General features: G+C 40.2%; 1 protein-coding gene across 1 annotated transcript in view; it reads left to right on the top strand.

The window, feature by feature from the left end:
* Positions 1–15,426, top strand: part of LOC131693505 (uncharacterized) — a 258,655-nt gene that overhangs the window by 98,361 nt on the left and 144,868 nt on the right. Inside the window, exon 2 of the mRNA XM_058981372.1 lies at positions 10,434–10,607. Coding sequence (XP_058837355.1) covers positions 10,536–10,607 — 72 coding nt within the window. The 5' untranslated portion in view covers positions 10,434–10,535. The remainder of the gene's footprint in view (positions 1–10,433; positions 10,608–15,426) is intronic.

The raw sequence follows: 15,426 nt of genomic DNA, 5'->3' as shown, positions 1-15,426 counted from the left end.
TAAAAGAAAACTTTCTCTTAAATTGAAATTCTTAATACACTTATGATTAAAAGTTGATTAAATCAAATCATTACGTCAATACAAAACAATCAAAACTCCTTCCACGAGCAAATCCTGCGCATGCCCCAATTGACAACTACCAACATAAAATAGCCAAGAAGTTAAGGCTTAATATGTGTTATGATTACGTCTTACTCCATCATGCCCTTTTCTATGCTGAGGCACTCCTCAAATAGCCCCATGTAACTATGAAAGTCAGATTACCGCGTGTTAGAGCTGGCAATATGCTTCAAACTGCGAATCATATTACACGGATACAAATGCAACGAAAAAACATTTCTGGCCTTTCAATACTTTGTTATCTTCCCAATACGTCACTAATAGCTATTACCGCAAATAATAATTACTCCGCAATTTATAAACGACGGAGATGCGTGTCGAACGTATAATGGTTGGAAATGAGCATTGACATCGTACGAATAAATTTGCTGTTCACATCCAAGCCCTTAAACCATGTTTTCATCGATAGTATCGGAATAATGGAATATAGCCTACGTCTCAGATTCCATGAGGTTCGCCAATAACCGAGCGTACGTTGACAAGAAATACAGACAAATTCGTTAAAGCAAATTGATCTTCCGCAAATGCTGTCTTCTAATGCGTCCACTGTAGCTAAAGAGTATACTCTCTTCTTACCTGGGCTAGAGCTATGTGAAGGGATCTAAAACTAGGTAATCTGGGAAGATCCGTGTTTTCGCCAGGAAATAAGATGAATGCTTTCCAGGCTTCGCTAAATGGATCTCTTCCTTCGTGGATGTGTTGAAAAATATACCATACTTCGAGATATTTGAATGTTAAAACTTGAGGAATAGTTTGACCAATTAGTAGAAGCTTTCGTTGCGCTGGTTCCGGCTTCATAGAAAATACGTCTCAGTTTTTTCCGCGAAGAATTCGATACCCAGCTGAGGTACCCAAATAGACAAATTGTCCAAGGTATTTTGCATTGGTCTTTGCAAACTGACGCCATGTAGTAATGAATCTATGTCGTTCGTTTAAAAATTGTAAAGAAAAGCGTCAGTGGCGTAGCCAGGGGGGGGGGGGTTTGGGGGTTAAAACCCCCCCAACCAAAATTAATTGGATTGAAAAAAAATTGATGCTGACGAATTTAATTTAATATTCCACAAAATATTTTTGGAAAAATATTCTCTGATCACTACATTGAGAACTGTGTTTAAAGCGTCATGAGAACTTTTGGAAAATTGTGGGAAGGGGATCTTGTAACTTATCTCTTAGCCAAAATCCCATAGTTGTCAAATTACTTCAATGTAAAATAAAATAACCGTCTGAATTATTATGAGCTCATTTTTGGAAAAATATGGATTAGACACAATTTTTCGAATGGGAATCTAAATTTGAATAGGTTGATTGCATATAAAACATAAGCTTGTTTACCGAAAACTTACATACATTTCAACATTTGCTGAAAATGTATTTTTTTAGATTGTGTAGAGTTTAGACAACAATTCAATAACATTTCAGAAACTAGTTGAAAGCTGATGTAATTTTGTCTCTAGCAGGTCAGGATCGGTTTTATGAGCATTGGATTTTTGTTGTATTATCAACTATATGATTAGCCTCTTAGCAGGATGCAATGAATGGCGTACTAAAATTTTGTGTGCTACGTACTAGTACTGAAAGTTGTGAGGTTGACTAATGAAGAAAAGTAAAATTAATGCTCGATAAATTTTTAACGGTCACGATCACATTCATTCGAAACTGCCAAATTTCGATGTTAAGTAACATTGAAGAATTTCAAAACGTAAAACTGTTCATCTGCTAATAGAATAATTTTGACGGTTAATCCTCCTAGAAGTAATTATAGACAAGAATTACTTTTCAACCAAATTTGGGTCGAGACTTAATGTCTCCAGCAAAGTTTTCGAAAGTGCTATTTCAAACAACTTTGTCAAAGACATAAATATCCCACATATTCAGAGTATCGAAATATAGTAGTAGAAAACCTTTACAACAAGCTATTCTGAAATTACTGTATTTGATAAATCTCTTCTGCGGTAATTAAATAATAAATTCACATTGCGTTCAAGGTGCCTTCGAAGCTTACAAAAAAAATAAGGGAACTGGATTTAAAACAAATAATTCCCAGATATTAAACGGACTCAAAAACACAAAGAGTGATTCCATTTTCAGGAGCTAGCACCAATTCGGCGCTAGCTTAGTCCGCCCACCAAGTTTGTGTCGGATTCTGATGAGATGAAGTCGAAACGCAAGTTTCAGTTCCATCCATCCATAATTTAGTTATAGGTTTTGTGTTCTCAACTAGCAATGATTGTTTCAAACAATTTTATCCGTAGCGCAGAAAAAAATAGTTTTCACCTAAATTTTTCTTCACTAAGAAGAAATATAGCAGGCCCAGTCCATTTAAATTCCTATATGTTGAATTCATGTAGCCTTCATATTTTCAACAAAATTGTTTGGAATGACATTATCAAAAACTTTGCTGAAGGCACCATGTCTCTTAATATTTTTGAAAAATTAATTCACCATAATTACCTCTATGAGAGTTAACCACTAAAATTTCTATATCAAAGCAGGCGCTGTTTTATGTTGATAATTTCCCGAAGTTGTCAAACCTTCAAAGTCAAGGATTATTATATTAGGTGATCTTGAACGTTGAAATTTTTTTAGATCATTTATTCCACTTTAAAAGATCGCAATTTTGTACTTCATTGACATATTATACAAGAAAATAATCTATAGAGGTTTGAAAACTGTTCCATGTTGATCCTTCTTGTTTTTGAGTTTTCAATAATTTATCAAACTCATATTAAATTTTAGAATTTTTTCAAAAAATTTGCGATTTTCTTCAAAACCCCCTCCAAACCAAATTTCTGGCTACGCCACTGAAAAGCGTATACTACAAATGAAGCAATATGTTAGTTAAAATTGGTAAAAGTCTATACTGTCGCAGTTTCTCTGATAGATCGTCTTTAGAAATTGAGTATAAGAAGGCTGATGCCATTAACTTTTTGGTCGTTCAGGCCATTCGAATTTCGGTTGAAAGCAGCGCTAGATAATCTATCGTACCTTTGCCTTTGTGGAAGCTAAATTGTATATCTGACAGCAAGCCATTTTGCCATTGACCATTGACGATGCGGAATAAGATCATTTTTCGAACAACTTCCGGATACAGGATATCATTGCAATTGGTTGATAAGAGTTGTGATCGGAAGCAGATTCTCCTAGTTTTAGAATTGCGATGACAATTAATTGGCTCCTATCATGAGGCACAATTTTATTCTCACAAATTTTGAAAAATAAATGCAGCAAGCATCTTTTCGCTGAGTAAGGCTGATTTATCAACAAGTTCACTTTAATTCTGTCTGGCCCCGGAGCGTTATTGTTGCATGACAAGAGGTGAGACCTCCGCCATCGAAAACGATGTTTCATTTGCTAAAATGCCCTCCCCCTCTCGCGACATCGTAGATTTTATGTTCCTGAGCAAGGTCTGGGCAGACCTTTGCGAAATCGAGTATCCAGCGGTTTGAATATTCCCCTCTTTAGTTGGTATAGTTTCTTCGGCTACCCTTGCAAGTCGTGTTTTCCAGAGAGTTTTCATCGATATTTCTTCCATAAGACTGTTGACAAGCTGGCGCCAGTAACTCCGCTTTTTCGCTTTGATTTGCATTTTCAATATTTTCTCAAACGTAAGGTATTTATCATAATCGCCGACTTATCCGCTTTTCTAGAACGCTTATATGCGAGAGATTTTACCTCGAATACACTTCTGTGAGCTCTTTGTCTCACCAAAGGATGGAAAATCGTTTGCGTATTATCCGACCGCTTGAATTTCGGCGTCGAGGATCTAGTCAATGAGGTATTTATTTTCTCCCTCCGGAGTAAGTTCTTCCATCGTAACAAGTGCGGATCAGAGCTGCTAATTTGCGACACGTTTGTTTGAACTGACATGCTTCGCACTAGAGAGTAGATGACGGTTTTGGTTGGTGAATGAAAAATCATCAATTTGATATGAAGGCGTTCGGTTTTGTCATGAAAATCTCGCCAACTTGAAGGTGAGGTACGACAAAGTGTTACATGTTGTGACATATGGGGGAGGGGGAGTAAGCTAGATCGTTTTTAACATGTTTTTACTGAATTAAAAAAATATTTCGAAGAATTTGTTACGTAATAGGGGATGGAGAGGATAGAGAAAGTTGTCACAATTTGTTACATGGGGGAAGGGGGAGTCAATTTTGGGCAATTTTCGCGTTAAGTATTTTAAAAATGGTCCGTTTGAGGTCGTGCGAGACATTGTTTAGTTCCGATGGTCTAGAGCCAGCGGTGATTGAAATCACTATCGACAGATGGTCACTTCCATGGGAATCAGATATTACCCACCATTTGTAACCAGCGATTTAGTTTCATCCAAGACTATTGAGATTTTCGCATTTCGTAGTTTGTGTATATATGTGTAATTAGTGTCAAAAAACTAAATGTAAGATATTATGGTAAGCAGCCCACCCAACCCGATCAGAAACACATAACAGAAATATTTCAAAACTATATTTCGCATTGTTACTTCCATATCAACATTTGAATAGGGCTAATAAGATTTGTAAACAAACTTTTGTTTTGCTGATTTCTCTCAATATGTTATGATTTCAACGCAGAAGACCTTTGAAATTGATTCTACCAAGGGTAAAGATGTTGATGCATGTGTATCTTTCATGAAATTCAACTCGACAGCGGAATAATAAGCGAAATAAGTTTGTTTACAAAAATCTCATTAGCCCTTTTGAAGAATTGATATTGACTTGTTATAAATTTCTGTTATTTTGACTACTAACGAGACCTAATTTATAACACAATAAGTAACAAAAATTGTATTCTGTTATAATCTTGTTATTTCATTCTGATCGGGAACACCCACGTAGCACGCAGCCATCCATAACATGCAATAGTTTCCATCACCCACCACTGGTAGCCCATATCGAAGGAAGTAGGTGGCCATGGAGGGTGGCAATAACCACACACCTATAGGGGCAGAATGGGGCGGAATATGTGGACGACTGAGAGGTCAACGGTCGAGGTTCGCGGTGAACGACCAGGACTAAGAACGCCATTAGCCTGGTAACCACCTAGCAAAGCGATACGAAAAGTTTAAGTGGGAGGTAAAGTTTTAAGTTAGAGATAGAATAGAAGTTAATTAGGTTTTGGAAAATTTGTTGCATTTTGCGAGTTACCTGGATTCGTTACAACACGACGACGAAGCATCAGTAGTAGTAGCTTAAGGAAGTGGGTGGAACAGTGCAAGCCTTTCCTGAGAAGTGTAGAGGGGGGGTCTTATAAGTGCTGGGAGTCACGACCCCGCCAGTTACATTTTGTTTGCTCGTAACTCGCGGGCGGCCACGGGGTCTAGGTTAGTAATAAACGAAGTCTCGTTGCCTGCAGAAGGACCTCGGTAACCCTGTTGCGCTACCCTGGATGTGGTAACGAATCCAGGTAGCACCAAAAAACGCCGATGGTAATGGCGTCGGCGTTGACTGCGATGGTGATCGCAACTATATCTCGCTTTTATGATGGTTGGCGGGTCGGGAAACTCCGGCGGTCCAACACACTCTGGAGGTTTCCTAGAGTAAAACCGAAGGGGTCCTATGGGTACAGTTGGGTTGGACATCATTTTTGCCTTTCTCATATAGAAAGGTTATGCAATCACTCTGAAAAACGTCAACCTAATCCCGGCCCGGAGGGCCGAGTGTCATATCCCATTCGACTCAGTTCGTCGAGATCGGAAAAAGCCTGTATGTGTATGTGTGTATGTATGTGTGTATCTGTGTGTATGTGTGTGTATGTATGTGCGTATGTGTCAAATAATGTCACTCATTTTTCTCAGAGATGGCTGGACCGATTTGCCCAAACTTAGTCTCAAATGAAAGGTGCAACCTTCCCATCGGCTGCTATTGAATTTTGGATCGATCGGAATTCTGGTTCCGGAATTACGGGTTTCAGAGTGCGGCCACACAGAAATTTCTCATATAAACTATAGGAAAAATTAAAAATAGAATTTTTATTTTTGATGCTAAATGTGTTCAAGGTGCATGAAACGTCGAGATTTGATGCAAACTCGAAAAAAATTTGACGACGATTCACTTTTGTGCCAACATTTTTGCCTTTCTCATATAGAAAGGTTACAGGGGCGTAGTTGATGGTTTACGGAGAGGGGTTACACCCCCCCCCCCTCTACTGTTCACTCCCCTCCCTTAAAAATCTTCTTAAATCACCCCTCAGACCACCACCCCATCCAGCCCTCATACCCCTTCCCTTCAACCCCATCATCTTTAAACCACCACTATATCACAAAGCATACCAATTTAAGCTGGGGAGTCGTTCGTTCATGGGACTTTCGCCCTCTTCACATACCCAGCCCCGCATGACAAAATGAGTTAGCAAGCAGATAACATTGATCTAATGCTGATTAGGCTAATGGAGTATGATATTTTTTTGTTTCAAGTGTTTCACCGTCGACACGTAGCTCATCAAGTTCGTGGCTGGCATGCCATTGTGTATAAGTGCAAAGTGTACTAAGAATGTAATGGACATTTCCACAATTATGTTGAACATAAACAGCCTCCGTGCCATAGTTTGGAGAAATGAGAAAAGCACAATTGCACCGCTAGGTGGATTAAAACAGGTTTTTTACAGTGGGTACGATCGATTATGTTCGGGAGGTTCTGCCTGGAAGTGTCATTATCTGGTTGTCTTCGTATTCACTTACTCCTTCCTTCGTCACTCAATTTCTAGGAGTTTGCATCAAATTTTACAAAACTTAATCAACTTCTATTCTATCTCTAACTTAAAAGTTTACCTACCACTTTAACTTTTCGTACCGCTTTGCTAGGTGGTTACCAGGCTAAAGGCGTTCTTATTTCTTAGTTCTTACTCGCGATTTCTTAGCGTGTTTCTCGACATATCTCAGCAACCAAGCAGAATATCAAAGACTGAAAACACCACTTTGTAGAGATTATTTAGACGTGGCATATCTAACACAATTTACCTCAAAATGGCGTTTGTCGTAAGACAGTACGACAGCGACACATTGTTATTATGCTTAAGCATAAGTATAAAAGATCGCCCGCGGTTGCTGCTCCGTTATTGACCAGAACCAATTGAGATTGCAAAATGTTCATGGGAATAACATGCTTGGGAATAACATGATGAGCCACATTGTGCAATCTATATTGATCCCTGCATGCTGATCAATACCGACGGCCACGTCCGAATGCAGATCTTCTGGGAAAGGAGGAATGTTAGTCCGATACATGTCGCTGCTAGAGACCGAGGAATCCTCTGCATCTCCACATGTATCACAGGAAGGGATAGTTGTTAGTAAATGTGCGAATAGCGTTATCATGTAATAATTGCTCTGGGCAGCCGGCTGCCGAGAATTTGGGAAATTAATCATTTTTCGTATTAATGCGTGTTAATGCGATTGACCAAATAACTATCTTGAACTTCGGATAGCTGACTATGAGGAGCATTACATATATTTTAATAAACCGGTAACGTTTATTTTTTCCATCACGCGACGAGTTTTTCGTGTCGGTATTGATTTTACCCGGCGCGTTTAGAAACCTAGTATTAAAACACGATATGATGAAATTCTGTGATGTGTAACTTAATAATTTTCATTGAATGGAATGTTACCATGTCATAACGTCCAAGGTCATAACGTCCGAGAGTGGTGCGTCACAAAGTCCGGGAAATTATGACGCACGTCCACTTTCGGATATCATGACAAAGTCTGGTGCGTCATATTGTCCCAGACATTATGACGTGCTCTTCTTTGGGACTTTATGACTTGGGACGCTATGACGCAGTATCTGTGCGTCAAAACATCCAAAACAATTAGTGGGTCATATTATTCCGGACTTTAGACTTCCTCTGCGTCATAACATCCCAATATCAGTGTTCGTCATAAGATTCCGGACATTATGACGGAACATAGTAACACTAGGATGATTGAGGACTTTAAGACGTTCATTTATTTTCCAACCTTATGACGCACCCATGTGCGTCACAGTGCCCGGACATTATGGCGCACATTATTTTGTGACGATATGACCGGGGACGTCATGACGCAGCTCTTATGCGTTGCAATACCTGAAACTATAGGTGCATCACAGTGTCCAGGATATGGGCTGTGCCATAAGATCTGAAATCGAATGTGCATCATAGCATCCGCAAATAAATGCGTCATAATGTTTTGGACAATATGACACACATCCGTTTTCGGATGTTACAACGCAGCCTGGTGCGTCATAATGTCCCGGACGTTATGACGCACCTCCCTTCGGACGTTATAACCTCGGACGTTATGACACGGTGTCGAATGGAATAGTGTATCTGTTTACAGGTATATGTTCATTTATAGGGGTCCCTTAGTTTAATTGTGTCCAGGATCCCCGAACGGCCTTGAGACAACCCTTTTATTATTTCATCTGAATTACGAACCAAACTGCTGCAGAGTAACAATCCGAACAGTAAACAAAACAAACAAAATTTAAAGGAATCTCTTTCTTCATATGAAGAATTTCTGCTTATGGAATAAGAGATTGATTTTAGATTAATTCCAGATTATTAGCACAAGTCGTTCGATTCTTTTCAACATGATAAACCAGATTTCATTGAACACGTACCCTCCATTCTACTAAGGAACAAAGTTGCTTTTTAACCGCAGGTTTGACATTTAGTTGCCCTGCTTTTCAGCGGAACCCATTAAGTAATCATCTTCCAACCCGACGACGCACATATCCGAGAGCACAGCCGAGTCACATGCCGCACCAGCCTATGAAGCCACACCGTGCCCATCAGAGTTTCAATTGAAAATCAACGATGACGGTCGTGATAGCTTGTGCGGTTTAATGTTTCCGAACATAGGCTGCTGTATCCACTTATCTCAGCACAAGTTTCAGTTAGTGGAGTACCTAGTAGCTTGCCGCTATGTACTAATCATGCAATACATTAACTACATGTTAACAAGTAGACTCCCTGCAGCTTTGTTGCAGACTGTGTGGTTGCCACTGAAAGTCGTTTGTAATGTAAGTAGTAATTAGCAGCAGCGACTGTCATGTTGGCCGCGTGTTGCAACTCAACGCCAACGAAGAGATCGATATCAGGTGTTGGAAGTCATCGCCATCGGCATCGACCAGATGACAAGGTTGACCTTCGCGAAGATTGATTCGTTTGTAGTCCGTTACTCTTTCCAGATAAGTATCTATAACGGACAATTAGGTTTCAATTGGTATGTAGAAAACAATTAGTACTGGCATTCGGGCTTGCTATATTTACGCCATCTAGCTTCTTCGAACAAATTTTGCGCGGGTGCAAAGCCCCGTTCCAATTCAGTGCTCCCGTAAAAAAGAAAAACCTATAATTAAACCTCAGGAAAAATAGAACAGATCAAGAGACAACCCATCAACCGCAATAAATCACACCAGCAGACTTTGGAGTACTCGTCATAAAACCACGCACACTTATGGTCGTCCCCCGAAAATAATGACAGCATGAGTACCTCGAGCGCGAGACAGTGTCGGAGGAAGTGAGATGGAAAACCAAAAAAAGAGCTAAGCAAGAACATAAAAACACATGTTGCAGTTACGCGTAGACCGGCGGTCGGCGACCGCGGCAGCAGTGGCGTCGCGGCGGAAGGGCCTTTAAATCAAAACAGTCGCACTCAAGTCGTGTTTATTTATGCTCCGGGTTTTGTGGCTCCCCCTCCAGAGGCAGCAGCAGTCTGTTTTAATCTTGTCTTGTTTGGGTTGTTGTTTTGTCATTTTTTCAGGTTAAACAAACATTGGCTACCGAATAGTTCGGTGATGTCGTTTCGCTTTGTTTTCCTGTTTGCGACATTGTTTTCGCCAGGTAGATTGGTAATGTTGTGTGATTATGGGTATTTTGTGAATATTAGAACAAATAGTTTTTGGATTAACTTATTTAAGATTTCAATGGATTTACTAGTTCCATTGGTGAGCTATGACACGATCATAAAGTTATGATTTCTTGTTGCGAAGAAAATCTCAAACAAATCTTATTCCAACCCAAAGCCAAAGGGTGTGTGGGATCAAAGCGACGTTCATCCAACACCCCAGCAGATTTATAACACATGTTCCGTACCGGGTGTCATCAGCTGACGATGAGACACGAGCTCTCGGGCGCTCTGAAATGGCTACGGTATGTTGCGTTTGTGTAACCAACCGATTAAAGATCTCGTTTCTGGAAGCAGCTTCTTAGCGCTGATGTGGATGTGAGAGTGTTAGGCACAGTTCGTTTCCGTGGTTAATTGCAAACTATTAGTGAATTCCTTTCGATGGCGGAACAAATTGGGACTAATTGCTTGATTTTACGAATTCTTTCAGATTGCAGCATCATCGAGTGAAGATCCAGCAAACGCAAACCAAATGTGTTCGAACGAGAGCAGCTAGTTTCGGAACAAGCCAGGCCGGAGAACATCACGGAAAATGAATCATGTGCAAATAGTTGTTAGCGTTCTTCGAACTTTGGCGGTTCTACGATGCCTACCGTGTCTGACGGTGAGTAGAAGGCAAATTTATCTCTTTATTTGAATTATGTAATTTTTCACCAAATATTGTGGGCAGAATCATAAGGAAAGATAAACGTTACCGATAACGGAACGGGAGATAAAGAGTTACGTCTGATTCAGCCACCAGAAGCCATTTGTAGAGTATTTGAAATCTTATTCAAACATGAAATATGGAGCAAAATTAAGTTACAAATCTTGTAGAATGCCCTAAATAAAAACGCTTTTAATCCACCTAACAGTGTTATGATACATTTCTTATAACTCTTACTGCATTCTTCGGGTATTATATCGACTGAGAACATTTAGAACTTGATTCTTCGTGATGTTTTTGATAACACATACTACATGGGATAGTGGCAGGACTCAGAGAATCGTTCAAATTAGCATAGGACAATATCCTTGCAAGAAATCTCAAAGGTTAAACCAATTTAATGGAAAATTGGCCCATAAAATAGGAATACAAATCAATTATTGCTAATGCTCCGTTAATAACATATATAAATTTTGCAATGAATGCATTGTATAGGGAAAACTGAATTTTCCTAAAGGGGTTATAAATGTTGTGCTGAGTCAAAAAAATCGAAAAGCAAATTTTCGAATGGATTTGAAGTTCATACTCAATAGCGTTTACTCAAATTCCCAACGCGGCTGAGAACTAAGCACTGAAATTTCAGCTATTGATATCTCACTACTTCTGAAGTAGATGCGTGCATAGTTCAAACTTTACTTCGATATCGACTTTATCTAAAAATGACTTCCCAGTAGTATCTTTGATCTGAATTGTTATCGCTAATCCTAACGCCAAAGAACAAATAAAATACTCTCGAAACTCGTTTGGGAAAATCATTATCATTACTGGAATTTTCTTTTTCACGAAACTTTTCGATAACCTTCCGCCACATCTATTAAAAATTTTCAATTTTTTTATAATATACATAATCTTATTAGGAACATATGAATGGGGTTTTTTCTGCTATGCAGTCTATGGTACCAACAAAAACGATGTATCGCTTCAACTCCGACGTTTCGGTGGTTTGTTCCACCTTTTTCAAGGAATCTAAAATTAATTTCATTTTTATATGATTTTCGGTTTTTGTTTCATTTTGCGTTAGGGAGAGTTTACTGTGTGTTAGACTTACAGAGGCTATTTCGTTTTGTTGTTAAGTGTGTGTGTATCTCTAACATCAAATGGTCTTTGTAAAATGCAATGGCGTCCGAAAAATGTGCTGTTTAAGAATACGCAATCAGTAAACAATAAATAAAAGTTTTGAAACTCTCCCTGGATTAGAAAACATATTATTGGTTAACACTTTGCGGACACTAACACTATTTTCAACGAAAATATACATTGAAAGTGACACAGCGTGTCTTTCAGTGTAAGCATACCGCCAGTATGGCAATGGCGCCTAAGACGGACACGCCTTAAGGTTAATACATACAAATAAAATTTCATTCATTATCGAGCGCTCAGTCGAGATAGAAGTCTTTTATTGCCAGTCCGTACACTCTATAACGACAAAGAATAGTGCTAATCCGCATTCAAGGTTATTTCGCGCACTCTTCGCCTAGTCGAGGTTTCCGTATTTTTCCCTTCTTTTGTGTTTCTGTTTCTGAGTACCGTTAGCCGGTCAGTGAACAGTGAAGCAGTGTTCTTCTAGTAAGCCGTCTGGATACCGTTACCTACACAAGTTAAGTATTAGTTTACGTTTCCCCTTCTTGGTTCTCTTACTAACGTGCACTGGACAATAGGCCCGTGCAAAAATGACTTCCCCTGACGGCGGTTCATCTCAAGGTGAGATGGACGTCGAAACAAAGCTCCCCGGCTAAAAATATATCTAGAGAAAATTTAGAATAGGACGTAAGTAACAATGAGAGATTCTCTTTGGGGTCTTTCTCTTCTGTTCATTACTCGGCCATTTCAACATTTACTACTCTACTCTTGGCATAATATTCTAGTAAAAACCGTCTGCTTTCGATATGTACTGGAAAATTAGAGCAAAGTGTTGTAATGACATTGTAATAAACGAAAGGGAAAGCAAACAAAGAGAGGCTCTCAATGTTACTTACGTCTTATTGAAAATTTTCTCTAGATATCCTAGCTCGGCCACCGGGCCCTTCGTGATCTTCTTCCGGACCAAGACAAAAAGTGTTTAAATCTGTTGCAGATTTCTAGAGTTCTTACGGATCGAAATTCGGCCGTGACAGAAATATCGAAAATTCGACTTGCTTCGGGTGGTTGTTAACAGTTTAAATCAGGCAAATGATATTACTGACTACGGGCCCTTTACGAAGGAATACAGGGTGTAGGTATATTCCAGGTAACAGGGTTGAAGTCAGTGGGGTCGTTTCCGATTCGAGTCTGAATTGCGAAGACCTGCTAAAAATAGGACTGGCTATTTCAAAGACCCCATGCTTAAGCCAGTGAAGATACTGCAGTGCAAACGTTTGCATTCAGCATCAGTCGCAGCCAGGCCCCTGCTAGGCAGCCATTTTGTCCTAGCCAACATCTGCCTTTGTTGTAATCAAAACAACCCAATGCTATTGCACGGGCGACATGGGCCTAGAGCCGGCTAGGCCCACATATGTTGACTACTGTCAAAGTCTGTATATCTCAATAGCGGATGACAGGAGTGACACCCTCCTGGTCGCAGCTGACGGGAAGAAAATATACGTCAACTCAGACTCTTATCGGGTGACCCTCGCCGGTTCTGCTCTACCAAATTATCTCCTCTTTCACAAGGTTCGTCTACCTGTTCGCCTCTTTGTAATGCGGGTCATGAACTGTATTGCAAACAATTGGTACACACAGCCTCCCATTGTAGCAATAAAGCCCGTTGTGGGAAAAGCGGTGGGAATCATGCGGATGATTCCTGTGGAAGAGATGTCGAAAAGTGTCTTTACTGTGGGGGCAACCCACACGATCTCCCTTCATGCCCCGCGTACAAACAGCGCGAGGAGAATCTGAAGCGTTCCCTTCGGGGACGCTCTAAGCGATCTTTTGCAGAAATGCTGCCTGTCTCTACGAACATCTATACCAACTTGTCTACTGACGAAGGCGGAACATCTTTTGCTGTGCCTAGAAGCAATAGAAAAGGAGGAACATTTCCTCTTCCAAGCTTCGTCGTAAAGGCCAGAAGGTGTCTTCATGGCCCCCCTAAAATAACTACTCAAGGAAGTACTGGTGCAAAACCGAAGCAAGTCGCTTGAGCTCGAACTCAGAAAAGGAGTTCCCAGCACTTCGAGGAACATCAAAAACCCCAAGTGTTCCCATATCTTAGCCAGAGAAAGAAAACAGCGCTGCCTTAATAAATTTCTCTGACATTGTGGACCGTATTCTTACAGCTTTAAATATTTCTGACTCCCTTAAAAGCATCGTGGTAAGCTTTCTTCCCGCAGTAAAAACATTCTTGATGCAGTTCACTTCGAAATGGCCCCTCCTTTCAGCGATTGTATCCTTCGATGAGTAATTCATCGAACGAGGTCAAGGATTTAATCACTGTTCTACAATGGATTGATTTTTTACAGTTTCTCGATGTTATAGAAAGTTGTAGATGCTTTCAAAACACACCTTTTTGTGGAATAGACCAACTCGCTATCTCTTCGTCTTCAGGGAGTATGTCTGTTTTTTGGGCTAACTTTAAGGGGTTATGGTTTGCTAAACTTATTTTTTTGATGTTTTTGCCTTTCTCATATAGAAAGGTGATGCAATCACTCTGAAAAACGTCAACCCAATCCCGGCCCGGAGGGCCGAGTGTCATATCCCATTCGACTCAGTTCGTCGAGATCGGAAAAAGTCTGTATGTGTGTGTATGGTTTTTTTTACAATGGAGAAGACGATTACGTCCTAACCCAGTACACGTACTATTGGTTGTTGTCCAAACTACCACACGGGGTGTACCGGGGGCGTGTCGGGCTCAACCAGGGGGCCATACCGACTAATCTCCATTGGGCTCCGCCATCTATCCCCAGGAACTACCTTTCGGCATTACTTCTGGGGAAACTACCTTTCGGCATTACTTCTGTGTGTGTATGCGTGTGTATGTATGTGCGTATGTGTCAAATAATGTCACTCATTTTTCTCAGAGATGGCCGGACCGATTTGCCCAAACTTAATCTCAAATGAAAGGTGCAACCTTCCCATCGGCTACTATTGAATTTTGGATCGATCGGAATTCTGGTTCCGGAATTAAGAGTGCGGCCACACAGAAATTTCTCATATAAACTATAGGAAAAATTAAAAATAGAATTTTTATTTTTGATGCAAAATGTCTTCAAGGTGCATGAAACGTCGAGATTTGATGCAAACTCGAAAAAAATTTTGACGATTCACTTTTTTGGATTTTGGCACATTTTTGCCTTTCTCATAAAAGTTATGCAATCACTCTGAAAAACGTCAACCTAATCCCGGCCCGGCCAATTTTTTTTTGACTCGAATAAGTTTTCTGGATTTTAACAGGGGCGTAGTTGATGGTTTAAGATGAGGGGTTACACCCCCCCCCCCCCTCTACTGTTCACTCCCCTCCCTTAAAAATCTCCTTAAATCACCCCTCAGACTACCACCCCATCCAGCCCTCATACCCCTCCCCTTCAACCCCATCATCTTTAAACCACCACTATATCACAAAGCATACCTAAGTTGGGGAGTCGTTCGTTCATGGGACTTTCACCCTCCTCACATACCCACCCCCGCATGACAAAATGAGTTAGCAAGCAGATAACATTGATCTAATGCTGATTAGGCTAATGAAGTACGATATTTTTTTGTTTCAAGTGTTTCACCGTCGACACGTAGCTCATCAAGTTCGTGG

The sequence above is a fragment of the Topomyia yanbarensis genome, chromosome 3 (assembly GCF_030247195.1).
Source record: "Topomyia yanbarensis strain Yona2022 chromosome 3, ASM3024719v1, whole genome shotgun sequence".
NCBI classification, from domain to species: domain Eukaryota; kingdom Metazoa; phylum Arthropoda; class Insecta; order Diptera; family Culicidae; genus Topomyia; species Topomyia yanbarensis.
Note: the sequence above shows the minus strand (reverse complement) of the source record. Positions and strands in the feature narration are given on the sequence as shown.